Source organism: Polyodon spathula, chromosome 4 (genome assembly GCF_017654505.1).
Source record: "Polyodon spathula isolate WHYD16114869_AA chromosome 4, ASM1765450v1, whole genome shotgun sequence".
NCBI lineage: Eukaryota > Metazoa > Chordata > Actinopteri > Acipenseriformes > Polyodontidae > Polyodon > Polyodon spathula.
This window is the reverse complement of record NC_054537.1, coordinates 58,183,339-58,196,804: the sequence shown is the minus strand read 5'-3', so window position 1 is coordinate 58,196,804 and position 13,466 is coordinate 58,183,339. Positions and strand designations below refer to the sequence as shown.

The 13,466-nt window shown below is 39.3% G+C and overlaps 1 protein-coding gene across 1 annotated transcript; it reads left to right on the top strand.

Annotated features, from left to right (window-relative positions):
- The first annotated feature begins 469 nt into the window (after positions 1–469).
- LOC121314668 lies at positions 470–12,269 on the top strand. The gene is made up of 5 exons (XM_041248153.1): positions 470–600; positions 1,201–1,235; positions 2,160–2,357; positions 7,920–8,017; positions 9,329–12,269. The coding sequence occupies exons 3-5, from the start codon at positions 2,174–2,176 to the stop codon at positions 10,670–10,672; spliced, it is 1,626 nt and encodes a 541-aa protein (XP_041104087.1). The 5' UTR covers positions 470–600; positions 1,201–1,235; positions 2,160–2,173; the 3' UTR covers positions 10,673–12,269.
- The last annotated feature ends 1,197 nt before the right edge of the window (positions 12,270–13,466 follow it).

Genomic DNA, 13,466 nt, shown 5'->3' with positions numbered 1-13,466 from the left:
AAAACATAAAATATGTTAAAATGATTAGTTAAGTAGTGGTGTGTAGCAAGACCCCCACTGTTTCGGAGGTCTGTGGTGTAATAGGCTACCCTATTGGACATACACTGTACCGAAACAGAAGAGAAAGATGCAAGAGGCACTTACAAAAGTTTAAGTAAAAAAATAAATAATTAAATTGTGGTAACATACACCATAGGTATAGTAAACCATGATAAATGCAGGGTATACCAGTTGTAAAATGTTAGCCATGGTGGGATATGATGTTTTGTGTCCATTCCAGGTCCTAAAATGAGATCATGGCTATTTAAGGTTCTGGATGGAGGTTTAATTGGTTCAATTAAGTAATACAGAACAGGATTGGAACAAAGACTTTGGCAACCCGTGTTCACCGGAGAAGTCTTACCCAGTCAGTAAGTACAGTAGTTGAACGCTGGGCTGGAATCCCAAGCTCCGCCTCTAGATTCGAATAAAAAGTTCTGACGACGAATCGTGGGAGAGTCAGTTTTACTTTCGTTTTTGTTCTGGTCTTTACAAGTTCACGGGTTTAGACATTGACAAGGGAGAAACACCGCTGCTGCTGGTTGGACCTATTTGGGAAAGGTAGACATTTTAAATTTCCGGATTCAATTTTTATGTTTTGGAGTTTACGTTTTACTGTAGTTTACCGTATGTTGTTTTTTAACCATGATGACAGTCAACATTTTTTATCCACCAAATACAGCAATAGTGTAGTTTAGTTTTCTTAACCCATTTTTATTAAACTTGACTGAAGTTTGATCCCGACATACCGAAACTGGAAATAATTATTAACTTTGATGCATAGTACTGCCTGGTCCTACAGTACTTTGATATCCATGTTGTGTGGTTTTTAAGGTCTCACTCACGTCTATTAAAACAAACAAACAAACAAACAAAATACAAATTACAGACTTGTTTTGTTAACCATTTCAGGTCCTGTTGACTTGCAGAACTAATTCAGACTGTCTCTGTGCATTGGAATGGAAGTAGACACACCTGACGTACATGCGCACTTTTTAGTTTTTTTTTTTTTTGTGTGTAATTTATTATTATTATTATTATTATTATTATTATTATTATTATTATTATTAAACGGACAGATTCATGTGTTATGATGAGTACAAAGGGTGTGTGAGAATCCTGTTTATAATAATGCATGAACGTGTGCCAATTTCTCACCAGGTTTCGCTTTGTGAAAGAGCAGCTTTTAAGAACAAGTATGGGATCATTTTATTTATATACATTTTATTTCCTAAGACAAGGCACAAAGTTTATTGTATGTATGTCTTTCCATGAGTCAATATAATGCTGCTTCTTTTGAAAAACAATCCAATACATGATTGAGATGCATCTTTAAAATACAAAGGTGCAGCCACACCCCATAAATATTAAAATATTAGCCCCATAATGCTTTTGTAAAATATTTTTAGTATACAGAAACACCAGCATTTGTTTACATGTTTGTTTTTCTTCCCTGAGATGAACTTGCATGGCACTCCTGCTCCGCTTGCTTGCTGCTGAGTTTATTAGCATGTTTAATTCAGTCACAGGGTGGTCTGAAAGCTTTAAGCAGGGAGGAAGATTCCCTTATAAAAGTTTACCATAGAAAAACACATCAAAGTGCATAACAGGGAGGTATGGTAAACCCATGTTAAACTGTGGCAAATGTACTATATAGTACAGTAGTATTATTGTGGGAAAAGTATGGGAAAACTGCAAAATTACAGTGGAAATTTACTATGGTAATCTTTTATAAGGGAAGCTACCTTCATAATGATGACTGGTAGGTAAATCAGCAAAGTCTTGTTCTGGGTGCTGATGGAGTTCACAGAAGGCTAAACTATAGACTATATTTAGGTTGTAGCTCACACAGGTATCATATTGTTTGGGTAGAGCTGCAGCTTTAAATATTGATAAATATGTTTATAGTCCTGCAACATGTTGATGATGATGTTTAAGCCTTCTGTGTAAACAGCCATTTATACATTAAGACTGACACATCCATTTTCAATGAGAAGTATACTGTACAACCTGATTTAATATTAATAGCTTTTGTATTTATTTCAAATGTTTCATTGATTACCGTGGTTTACAATGTATAAAGACACCTTGGAAAGTCACTATGTATGATTGCCCTGTAGCCAGTGGGAGGACCATGGCTGCAGACAGACGCACGCTCCAGGTCCTCCGTGTTCCCAGTGTCCTCTCCGATGAGTGGATGATCGACAAGCTGCTGATTCACTTCCTGCGGCCTCGGAATGGAGGAGGGGAGGTCCTGGGGGTGAGATTCCCCACCGGCACACCAGGAGAGGCGCTGGTCACCTTCGAGCAGGAGGAAGGTGCAGCACACTGAGCTTCTTTATTCTTTATTATACTACTTTCCCAGCTAATGTGTCTCCATTGGTCCTCTGGTAGAAAATACGGTAGTATAACACTGACCGTTTGTTCTGTGGCTGTGGTGCACAACTCTGGTTATTGAGATTTGTTCCAGTCTGGGTTTTTGTTCTACTTAAGTCCTGCAAATAATGAATTGACCAATAATTGGTTCAGTTACCTAATTTTTGACCTGCATGGCATTAAAGGGAACCTGTTGTGGTAGTGAATATAGAATCATGTCAATAGAAAACATGAGGTTGAAAACTTTTGACGCTATTTAAAGCCCCTGCTTGACCAATTTCCGATATAAAGGCATTAAAATGATGTTAAGCTTCTATGCATTGGGTCTCTCATGTGGCGCACAGGATATGACGTCGGGTCGTTGATTTCACTAGGATATGATGTCGGGTCATTGATTTCACTATTTCCGAACACTGCTAGTCTATAACTGCAGCTAACAAAATAATTTGTGACAGCATTTATCCAATTATTATGAAAAAAGTCAAATAGAAGGGCACGTCTATGACCCGTCGAGGTCGGACTACTCCAGTTCAGTAGAAGTGAATATTCAGACAAGATAACAAGGATGGGTCTGCAACCAGCCTAATCCAAAAAAAAAAAACGAACAAAGAAGGCTTCAAATACTTGGTGCACTTGTAGTAAGAGTGTTTTGTATAAAACTGACAAGGAATGTCTGTGCTGTCAGGAACACAGACTGCTTGCTGACATTTTAAAGACATTACATTTCAAATGCATTATTGACAAGGCTGAACTGGACACCAACATCTTTCACAAACCAGCACTGGAAATGGCCTACACTGACGCCATGATCAAGCGGCAAGTCAAGGGACCTGCACCCGAGGGAGAATTATCAAATTGGTATAAATGTGCTAATATCACATCATAAAAATATAGGCTTAATTGCATAATAACGGTTTGGCAAATGTATAGACAGTATAGGCTAATGGCCTATTGTGTGTTAACTAGATACACCCACCACGGCAGCTCCTAAGAAGGCATGTAAGAAGTCCCCTAGCTTTTTGTGTGGAGTATAGCCACAGAAAATAATAACACAAATACACGAAAACAGTGAAAAACTGAAGCGTAACAATTTCCAAACTGGAAAACGACAATAAAAAGAGAAAGCAGAATACTGATCTCTTTGTTCTATAAATCATATAAGTGTTCTACGTTTTTATGCTTGTACAGTGGCTCTCAAAAGTATTCACCCCCCCCCCTTGGACTTTTCCACATTTTATTGTGTTACAACATGGAAAACGGATTTGATTAGGAGTTTTTGCCACTGATCAACACAAAAAAGTCCATAATGTCAAAGTGAAAAATAAAATCTACATATTGTTCTAAATTAATTACAAATACAAAACAGAAAATAATTGATTGCACAAGTATTCACCCCCTTGAGTCAATATTTGGTAGAGGCACCTTTGGCAGCAATTACAGCCATGAGTCTATTTGGATAAGTCTCTACCAGCTTTGCACATCTGGACACTGCAATTTTTGCCCATTCTTCTTTGCAAAATTGCTCAAGCTCTGTCAAGTTGGATGGGGACCTTTGGTGAACAGCAATTTTCAACTCTTTCCACATATTCTCAATTGGATTGAGGTTCGGGCTTTGACTGGGTCACTCCAGGACATTGATCTTTTTGTTTTTAAGCATTCACACCGTGGCTTTGAAATTCCAAAATTTTTTCCAATATTACAACAGCAAGAGAACATTCCAGTGGAGATTAAATGTTTAAGAGATACAAATGTTTAGGGAAGAAAAAAAAAATCAAATATGTTAAATGATTACTTTTCACAAGTTTTTACAAAGGAAGATACTGACAACATGCCCCACATGTCATCCAGTTCCTATCCAGTTTTAAATAACTTTAGCATAACTGAGGCAGAAGTGTTAAAGGACTAGGAGCTCTTAAAATAAACAAATCCCCTGGGCCGGATGAGATCCTCCCAGCTCAAAGAAATGAAAGAAGTTTTACAAACCGCTAACCAAGATCATGCATTTCTCTTGACTGTACCGACAGACTGGAAAATTGCAAACGCATCCACAAAAAGGGAAACAAAACTTTTAACTACAGACCAGTAAGCCTCTTCTATTATATGCAAACTTATGGAAACTTTCCAAAATGGAAAATTACCTATATGGTAACAGCTGGGAGAGAAGCATCCCTAACATTTTTTTGAGGATGCAACATCGATGCAAAGCATATGACATGGTTTATTTAGATTTCCAGAAAGCTTTTGACAAAGTCCCGCACAAAAGATTAATTCTCAAACTGAACGCAGTTGGGATTCAAGGAAACACATGTACATGGATTAGGGAGTGGTTAACATGTAGAAAACAGAAAGTACTGATTAGAGGAAAAACCTCAGAATGGAGTGTGGTAACCAGCGGTGTACCACAGGGATCAGTATTAGGTCCTCTGCTATTCCTAATCTACATTAATGATTTAGATTCTGGTATAGTAAGCAAACTTCCACACAAAAGTAGGAGGAGTGGCAAACACTGTTGCAGCAGTCTCAGACAAGATTCTCATGGCCACATTTAATAGAGAAAAGTGTAAGGTACTGCACGCAGGAAATAAAAATGTACATTAAAATATCTATGGGAGCTTGAAATTGATCTATGAAAAAGACCTGAGTTTTTTTGACTCAGAAATGTCTTCATCTAGGCAATGGCTATAAAAAAGGCTAACAAGATACTCGGATACTTTGTGAAAAGTGAATTTAAATCAAGGGAAGTAATGTTAAAACACAATGCACTCTCCATAAAGTTCTGGTCACAGTATTGCTGCTCTAGAAAGAGTGCAAAGAAGAGCGACCAGAATTATTCCGGGCTTAAAAGGCATGTCATATGCAGACAGGCTAAAAGAATTGAATCTGTTCAGTCTTGAACAAAGAAGACTACGTGCACAAGCATTCAAAATTCTAAAAGGTATTGACAGTGTGGACCCAAGGGACTTTTTCAGCCTGAAAAAAGAAACAGCCAGGGGTCACAAATGGAAGACATTCAGAACTAGGAGACACTTTTTTACACAGAGTTGTGAGGGTCTGGAATCATCCCCAGTAATGCCTGGGATCTTGAAGCTGCTTGATGAGATTTTGGGATCAATAAGCTACTCCCTGGGCCGAATGGCCTCCTCTCGTTTGTAAACTTTCTTATGTGCCTTATGTTTGGGGTCTTGCCCTGCTGGAAGATGAATCTTCTCCCAAGTCCCAGGTCTCTTGCAGACTTCAGCAGGTTTTCCTCCAGGATTTCTCTGTACTTTGCTGCATCCATTTTGCCCTCTATCTTCACGAGCTTTCCAGGCCCTGACGCAGAGAAGCATCCCCATAGCACCAGTTGTTTTGGTCTCATCAGACCATAGAATCTTCTTCCACTTGGTCTCAGATACATGCCTTCTGGCAAACTCTAGCTGAGATTTTATGTGAGTTTTTTTCAACAATTTTCTTTTTGCCACTCTCCCATAAAGGCCAGTTTTGCACCCGGGCTATTGTTGCCGTATGCACAGGTCTCCCAGCTCAGCCATGGAAGACTGTAACTCCTTTAGAGTTGCCATAGGCCTCTTGGTGGCCTCCCTGACTAGTGCCCTTCTTAGGACGGCCTGTTCTAGACAGATTCACAGTTGTGCCATATTCTCTCCATTTCTTAATAATGGACTTTACTGTGCTCCGGGGGATATTCAATGCTTTGGAAATGTTATTATATCCTACCCCTGATTCTTGCTTTTGAAGAACTTTATTCCGGATTTGCTTTGAATGCTCCTTTGTCTTCATGATGTAGTTTTTGTTAGGAAATGTACTACCCAACTGTGGGACCTCCCAGAGACAGGTGTATTTAACCTGAAGTCATGTGAAACACCTTAATTGCACACAGGTGGACTCCATTCAACCAATTATGTGACTTCTAAAGACAATTGGTTGCACCAGAGCTTATTTAGGTGTGTCATAGCAAAGGGGGAGAATACTTATGCAATCAATTGTTTTCTGTTTTATATGTGTAATTAATTTAGAACAATTTGTAAATTTTATTTTTCACTTCGACATTATGGACTTTTTTGTGTTGATCAGTGGCAAAAACTCCTAATTAAATCCATTTTGATTCCATGTTGTAACACAATAAAATGTGGAAAAGTCCAAGGGGGGTGAATACTTTTGAGAGCCACTGTATAAATGGCTACAACTGACAACAAATAAAGTAAATCAAAGTGTGCAATTAAAAGCCTATAATACTAGAATCTCGGGCTTCTGGTGACATTTGGTCTTGTCATTTATCTTGCCCACTTTGATATAGTTTATTCTTTATTGTTATAAATACAATTGAGCTATACAGTGTACAATGTCCTACTTTTTGATGATTTTGTCGTGCTAAACGATGATGCCGGCTTATTGTGTGACTTTTCTTTTCTTGTGGGCAAATGTTGTTTAGTCTCGTATTGCATTCATACCCCAGAAGCTCTGCCTGCATGATCCTTTCTTAGCATTCAGGTTTAAAGTGGTTCAAAATTTTAACGAATGGGAAGTTTTTCAGTGTATGCCCCTTTCTGAAGTTATGTAGCCATTTTTTTGCTGTAATTGTCCATTCTGAATTAATAGGCTTTGGCACACGAAATAACCTTTTCGTCTTGTTTTTATGCTTATTATTCAAGTACCCCAAAGCTTTGCACTCTGCCATGTCACATGCTATGGGTTTTCACCGCTGTATCCCATAAACCCATGCACGCAACTTTTGGCCTCTCAGGGAAATCAATCACTTGACGTCATGTCGCTGCCTGAAAGGCTCCAATATGTGAACTCCCTTAAGTGTTACTTGACCGAGAAAGTTGACAAAGAAATTGAAAACTTCGCTAAACGCGCGACTTGTTGACCAAATCGGTGCAGCAGGAAGCATTTATTTGATATGCAGAGCATTTACAGAGCTTTGCTATTTTTGGGTACAGGTACCCTTTAAGACCTGGACTGGAATTCAAAAACCCACAGGATTAGAAACTCACACTAGTGCTACAACCAGTCCTGGCATGCATTGGTATGATATTGAAATGAACAGTGATCAGACCCTTGCTAAATCTGCTTGGAACTGAACGCACTTATCATAGCACAAATAAGTCTCACCTGAGTAAGATTAACCCTTTACTGCCCTGGGTATGTTCCCATACCTATTTAATGCTTATTTCCATAATGTCAAATATATTGGACAGTAGGCTTAATATTAAAAGCAACATGGGGAATAGCACTGCAGAGAAATTATATTTTGTGACCATGGAGCAAATGGTAGGACCACAAATCGGTGTATAGGAAAGGTTTAAGTACGCACTGTGCACAACATTTACTGTTTTACTGTTTTTGCTATGTGACTAACACTTCAAAAATCGTGAAATATGGAGGGGAGCGAATTAATGAAAGGCTCCGTCCTTTACACAACTTCTAACCAACAGTGAACCAAACTTTTGCAATAATGAGGTAAGACTAGTCTAAAGTGTTTCTCCCTCTGATCTCCCCTCCAGTTGCAGACAGGGTTCTGCAGCGCACTCAAATTCTGGAGCTACAGTCAGGGAAACACCCCCTGGAGGTTAGGAGAGTGGGGAGTGAGGAGAGTATAGAGGTGGGTGCCACACTATATAAGCAACAGATTGAACACAAGTGGGCTGCTTTTCTTGTAAATTGATCAGGACTTTTTATCCTGGTTCTGAGGGTGAAGATTACAGCAGTCCCTGTAGGTAAAAATCTGACCTGTAAAATGAATTTCACCATTGAAAAGACATCTTGCCATTCTTATAACTTGTTTTCAGAGCCTTGCTAGCAATAGAAATGATGATACAATGGAGTGCAATCTCAGGTACACACAGTGATAAAAAAAACTAAACACTTGCATGTCTTAGAATGGATACAGAAAAACTTGTTTTTGTTTTTCAGACAAGTTTATATTTGTAGCTGACAAAATGTATATTTCTTATCAGTTTTTGAGGTTGCAAAAGCACACGAAACAAACAAAACGGTTGGCCCTGTAATTAAAAATAGTGTCTAGTAGCATACATATGTTAATGCAGATCGTGCTGTGTGTTCAGTAACTTGATCACAGTGTGTTCATAAAGTTTCTTCAAAGTCTCCTGGCTTTGTTATAGGAGAGAGCACTGTGCCTGTGTTGTTATGATATGCTAAATAAAGTTGCTGAAAGTAATGACTGCATCCAGTTGTCTGATTTCTACAACTTGTTATTCAAACTGGAGACCAGTTCCTATTGCTGTTGTAGTTACTGTATTGCTGCAAACACTATTCTCGATTTTTTAAACTGCATTTTCTATACTAAATGTAAATAGACAGACTTAATGTATAGGACAGCTAGGAAGAGGCGTTTTAGTCTACATTGAAAGACAATGGGTATTTACCGGGAGATTTTTTTTCATCAAGCAGAGAAAAGGTAAAATTACATAAATTAATACTGTATTTACATATTTTCCAGCAGATTGATTTGCAACAGATTAAACATAGTTTGAAAGATAGTATTCAATGTCCTTTATCAAAGATTGACCAGTCAGGTTAAAGAAAATCTCTGATCCATTTCTAATATTGTGGATTAAATATAATCAAAATGGAGGGCTATGAATTAATTACATTGTCAGAGAAATATTAGAAGCAGGTGAATTGATTTACAAATGGAAATTACACCAAAAGTGATACATATAGGCGATAGTAAACTGCAGATGAAACCAGCATCCTTAGTTCTTGTAACAAGATGAGATTGAGTTGTAAAGATTGTTTTCATGGTGCTATTGGAAATGTGGCATAAGAAACAGCTTCTGGAAATAGTGAAACAAGACACTCTGCTAAATAGTTACATTAGCCTGGAGTCAGACTCTGTCTTGATGCACCTTTTCCGTTGAAACACTTCTAACCACATCTCAATTGTTGGCAGGTTGATATGCCCGTGAGAACGAGCCTAAGACTGGAGATGTTCTCAGACCAAGGCAGGGTGAAAGAGCTTCTTGAGGAACACCGCTTCAGGGTTACTGAACTGCCAGGACGAAGACCTGAGGAGCTGCAGATTGAGGGCTCCTTCACAGAGCTAAGGAAGCTGAGGACTAAACTCTGTGAACTGCTGCCTGCGTCTCCCAGGGATGTCCGGGGACCTCCGGCCAGCCGATACCTTTATACTGCAGATGAAGTGAAAGGGCTGGAGAACAGCACTGGGGCCAGACAAAACAGGGTTAACGACTCGGGGAGTGGGGCAATATCCAAAACAAAATTCTCAAATTCTCCAGGGCAAAGGAAAGATCCATATTCTATGGGAGAGAGACGCTCCAGAGCACCGCTAGTCACCTTACCTTTGTCACCTCAAGCCAGTCAAACCCCCAGAAAAACCCAGAGAGTTTCGTTCAACATTGACAAGCATGTGCTGAGGTATGCAAAAGCTTTCCATAGGCAGGAGATGTCAGAGATCCTGGATAGCCAATGTGTGGAAATGAGCGAGGAGGAGAGTGATGAGATCAGTAATGTGATCTTAACTCCACAGATTGGCCGTGACAGCCCTGAAAGTGTTTTAAAAGTAGCTCAGGAACTGCTGTCCAGTCTGTTATTTGAACTAGGACATACTCTACGGACTCAGGAAATTGATCTCTCTTCCTATGACCGTCAGCAACAAAGTCAGATTCTGGAGCGGTCCAAGATGTTAAAAAATATTTACAAAGTTCTAGTGATCTGGCCTGACAGGGGGAGCATACAGCTGGTGGGACCTTCGCTGGAGAGCTATGAGTTGAGGCAGCGGCTGCTGGGGCAGGCAGTTAATTCCTCAGTGGGGGAGCAGCTTGCCAGTAATCGTCAAGGACGATTACTAAGAGGTGACTTCAGGCGCAGCTCTTCCCTCCCCCGACAGCCGAGCAGAACGGACCTCAGGAGTCCCATGGAGGGGACTGCCAGTGCTCAACAGTACTCCCCAGAAAAGTACGAAGGGGAGGGACGGCTGGATGTGGCAGGGCTGGAGAAGGCGAAGGCAGGAAGCACACCCAGTCCCAAAAAGATAGAGAAGAGCCTCCAGAAGAAAAAAGCCTCCTCGGAAAAATGGGGCAAAACAAAGGATAGCCAGCGACCCAGGATAGAGCGCAGTGTAGAAGAAGAAAGAGAACCTCCGTCTGGACAGGGCGGGCTGGGTGTCGAGAGCAATGTGAAATTAATGAACACTAAAAAAAAAAAGAAATGGCCAACTTTGAAGAAAAGTATAATCAGTTTACCAGCCAAAATGTTTAAGCAAAAGAAAAATTAAGAACATAAGAAAAGAAGATGAAAGCAAGAGCAGCTTGTCCGGTTTCTAGTAGCTGGTTGACTCAAAACTTTTTCATGTTGGGTATTGAAGGATCCAAGGGATTAGTTCTTTAAAGTTGATTCTTAAGTCAAGGATCTGCCTATAGAAAAAAGTACCGGAGGATTTGCTGTGCACGATTATTTGATCACTAACCTACACGTTAGATACCAGTTTTATAGTAGTTAAGGAACGCTATATGATACTATACAAATAAGGTACAATGAAAATACAGTGTGTTTGAAGTAACCTGCATATTATGTATCAATTGTTATTTATAACTCTAAGCTCATGCATGGTGGTGGAATGCACGGGTCATAAATGTTGTCATTGTAGAGCTGACAGTAGATGTCACTACTGTTTATAACCAGAGTGATGATTGTATATAGTTGTAGTTTTGTGACAATGAAGCAAACAAAACACATAATCTGGTGTACAATATTTTGTTTATAAGTTTATTATATATATATTGAAAAGGGATGGCAGCAAAATTTCATTTGCCTAGGGTGGCAGAAATCCTTGCACCAGCCCTGATTGTGGACAGCAAAGTCTAAAGAAGGTGTTGATAACACCTGTGCATTTGGGGGGAATACTGTAGTTTACTACAAAAATACATGGATAGAGGGCAGCCAATAACAGAACCAGAATGTAATTTGCCTAGTAAGTGCAGGGTTCCAGAATGTCATTTGCCTAGTAAGTGCAGGGTTCCAGTATGTCATAATGCAATGTGTCGATTGGGTTAATTTCAGACCTTTTCTTTGAGTGGTAGAATTCTTAATGTGTTGGGGTGACTGGGTTCAAGCACATATTCTGAAGATGTGCAGGCCCACTATGTTTTTTAACCTTGACCAGCTTTGTTTTATGTGGCTTTAAGATACTTGCATCACATTTGGAGTACAACTTTATACAATACGTTTTTTGTAATTCTACAGCGTGAATAACCAGATCTAATTTTAAAATCCATCTCGCATTTCTTCAACTCCAATGATGGAATGACTTAAATTCCCATTTCTGAATCACATATGAAGCTGGTTTATAACCACAGCACTCCATCAGCGGTATATAGGTATCGTCTCTGTATTTATGGTTCTCTTAATCGTATGGATTATAAAATAGAAATTCATAGAACTCATTTGACAGAGCTGGCATTGCCTAACTGACTTCAGCTTCAGGTAAAATGTATCAATAACCTTGAACTTGATCTCCTGACGGAATAAGGCAGAGACTATTCTGATTATTTCACAAAGCTTTAAATTATTAAAAATATTATTAAAAGATCACAATGTGTTTTCATAAATAAAATTAGCTAGAATTGTCTAAAAAGCCTAGTAAAAAAAAATTATAAATGATGAAATGAGTCTTATTTGCTTTTTTTTTTTTTTACAGTATGAGCTATTGTATAATAGGAATAATGCACTCCAGGTTGTGTGTTGTGCTGGGATAACATCACTTCTTCGGTGTTGGATGCACTCTTGCCCAACCACCTGAGGCGTGATGTTATCCCAGCACAACAGACAATGTGACAGAAATACAATAATTCTTGGATGTAAATCTCCCTCCCGACCTGTGAGGGTGCTAAGCAGCGAGAACAGAGTTCCCTGGGCGGGTTGGTCTGACAGTTCTTTCCTAGGGTTCAAGGGAAGTTGGCCAGCCAGGAAGGGGGCGAGACTCCGTTGCAATAACGCATTGACCCGGAAGGGAAATGACGTGGCAGCTGCAGATTGGAAAGGCGGTTGCACTCGTTTACCAAGGGGTCATGTGTGACGGCATAAAAGGAGATGGAGAATCGTAATCTGTTCCTTAGTTCCTTAGTTTTGGTTACCATATTAATAACAGAAGGACCTGTATTTTGTATCGTGACTGTTTTGTGTTTGTTTGTTGTTTGTTAGATGGCTAAACATCACTGCACTAAAAAGCAAAATTCACCACGAGCATTAACTAAAGGACTGGTGACCGAGTATGTTTTGTCTGTGTTTGTCTATTTGTGAACTTGTATGTTTATATTTGGGACTATCCTGTGCATTGTTCATACAGAGCAATACCAAGCATTGTGTACTGCCTGTATTTCTTTATAAGTTGCTGTTGGTCAGTTTCGACTGCTGGAATATAAATAAACAACCATCATATCACCAGAACTGTGTTTGTCGTTGTTTGGAGTACTGCATCACCTCTACACCTGTGCACTATAAACCACTTTGCCACAAACACCTAATATCCACACTGGTTTTTTTTCTTTACAAACATGTAATGACTGCAGCTATAATGTTGCTTCTTACAGAACAGCTTCTGTGTGATCTGTTTCAATATTATTAGCATCATTAGAATTATTGCTGGTGCATAAAGGAGCGAGAATCCCAGAACTCATTCCACAGGATTCCCAGATGGGAGAGCATTCTGACCACTACACCACTTACTCATTGTCAGTGAAAGAGAAGAAAGTGGGTACCCTCCACAGCAGGGTTTAACTTATTACAGTATTTGCTTTACATTAACTTATTACAGTACATCACTGTTTGTTCTGGTGTATTTCACGTTACCTGCATTTTTTTGGCAAAGGGAAAGAAATTCTGTGACTTGGAGGTTTATTCCTCAGAACAGGGTACCTATTAACTAATTATAAATCACTTTACTTAAAATAAGGTGCACTGGAATGTTCACAAATCTGGCATTTTGATTGGCAGAAAATGGTTTCATGATTTATGTGTGTTAGGGCTGCAGTTTTCTCTGTAATTGCATTGCATTGCTATAGTTCTGTAGT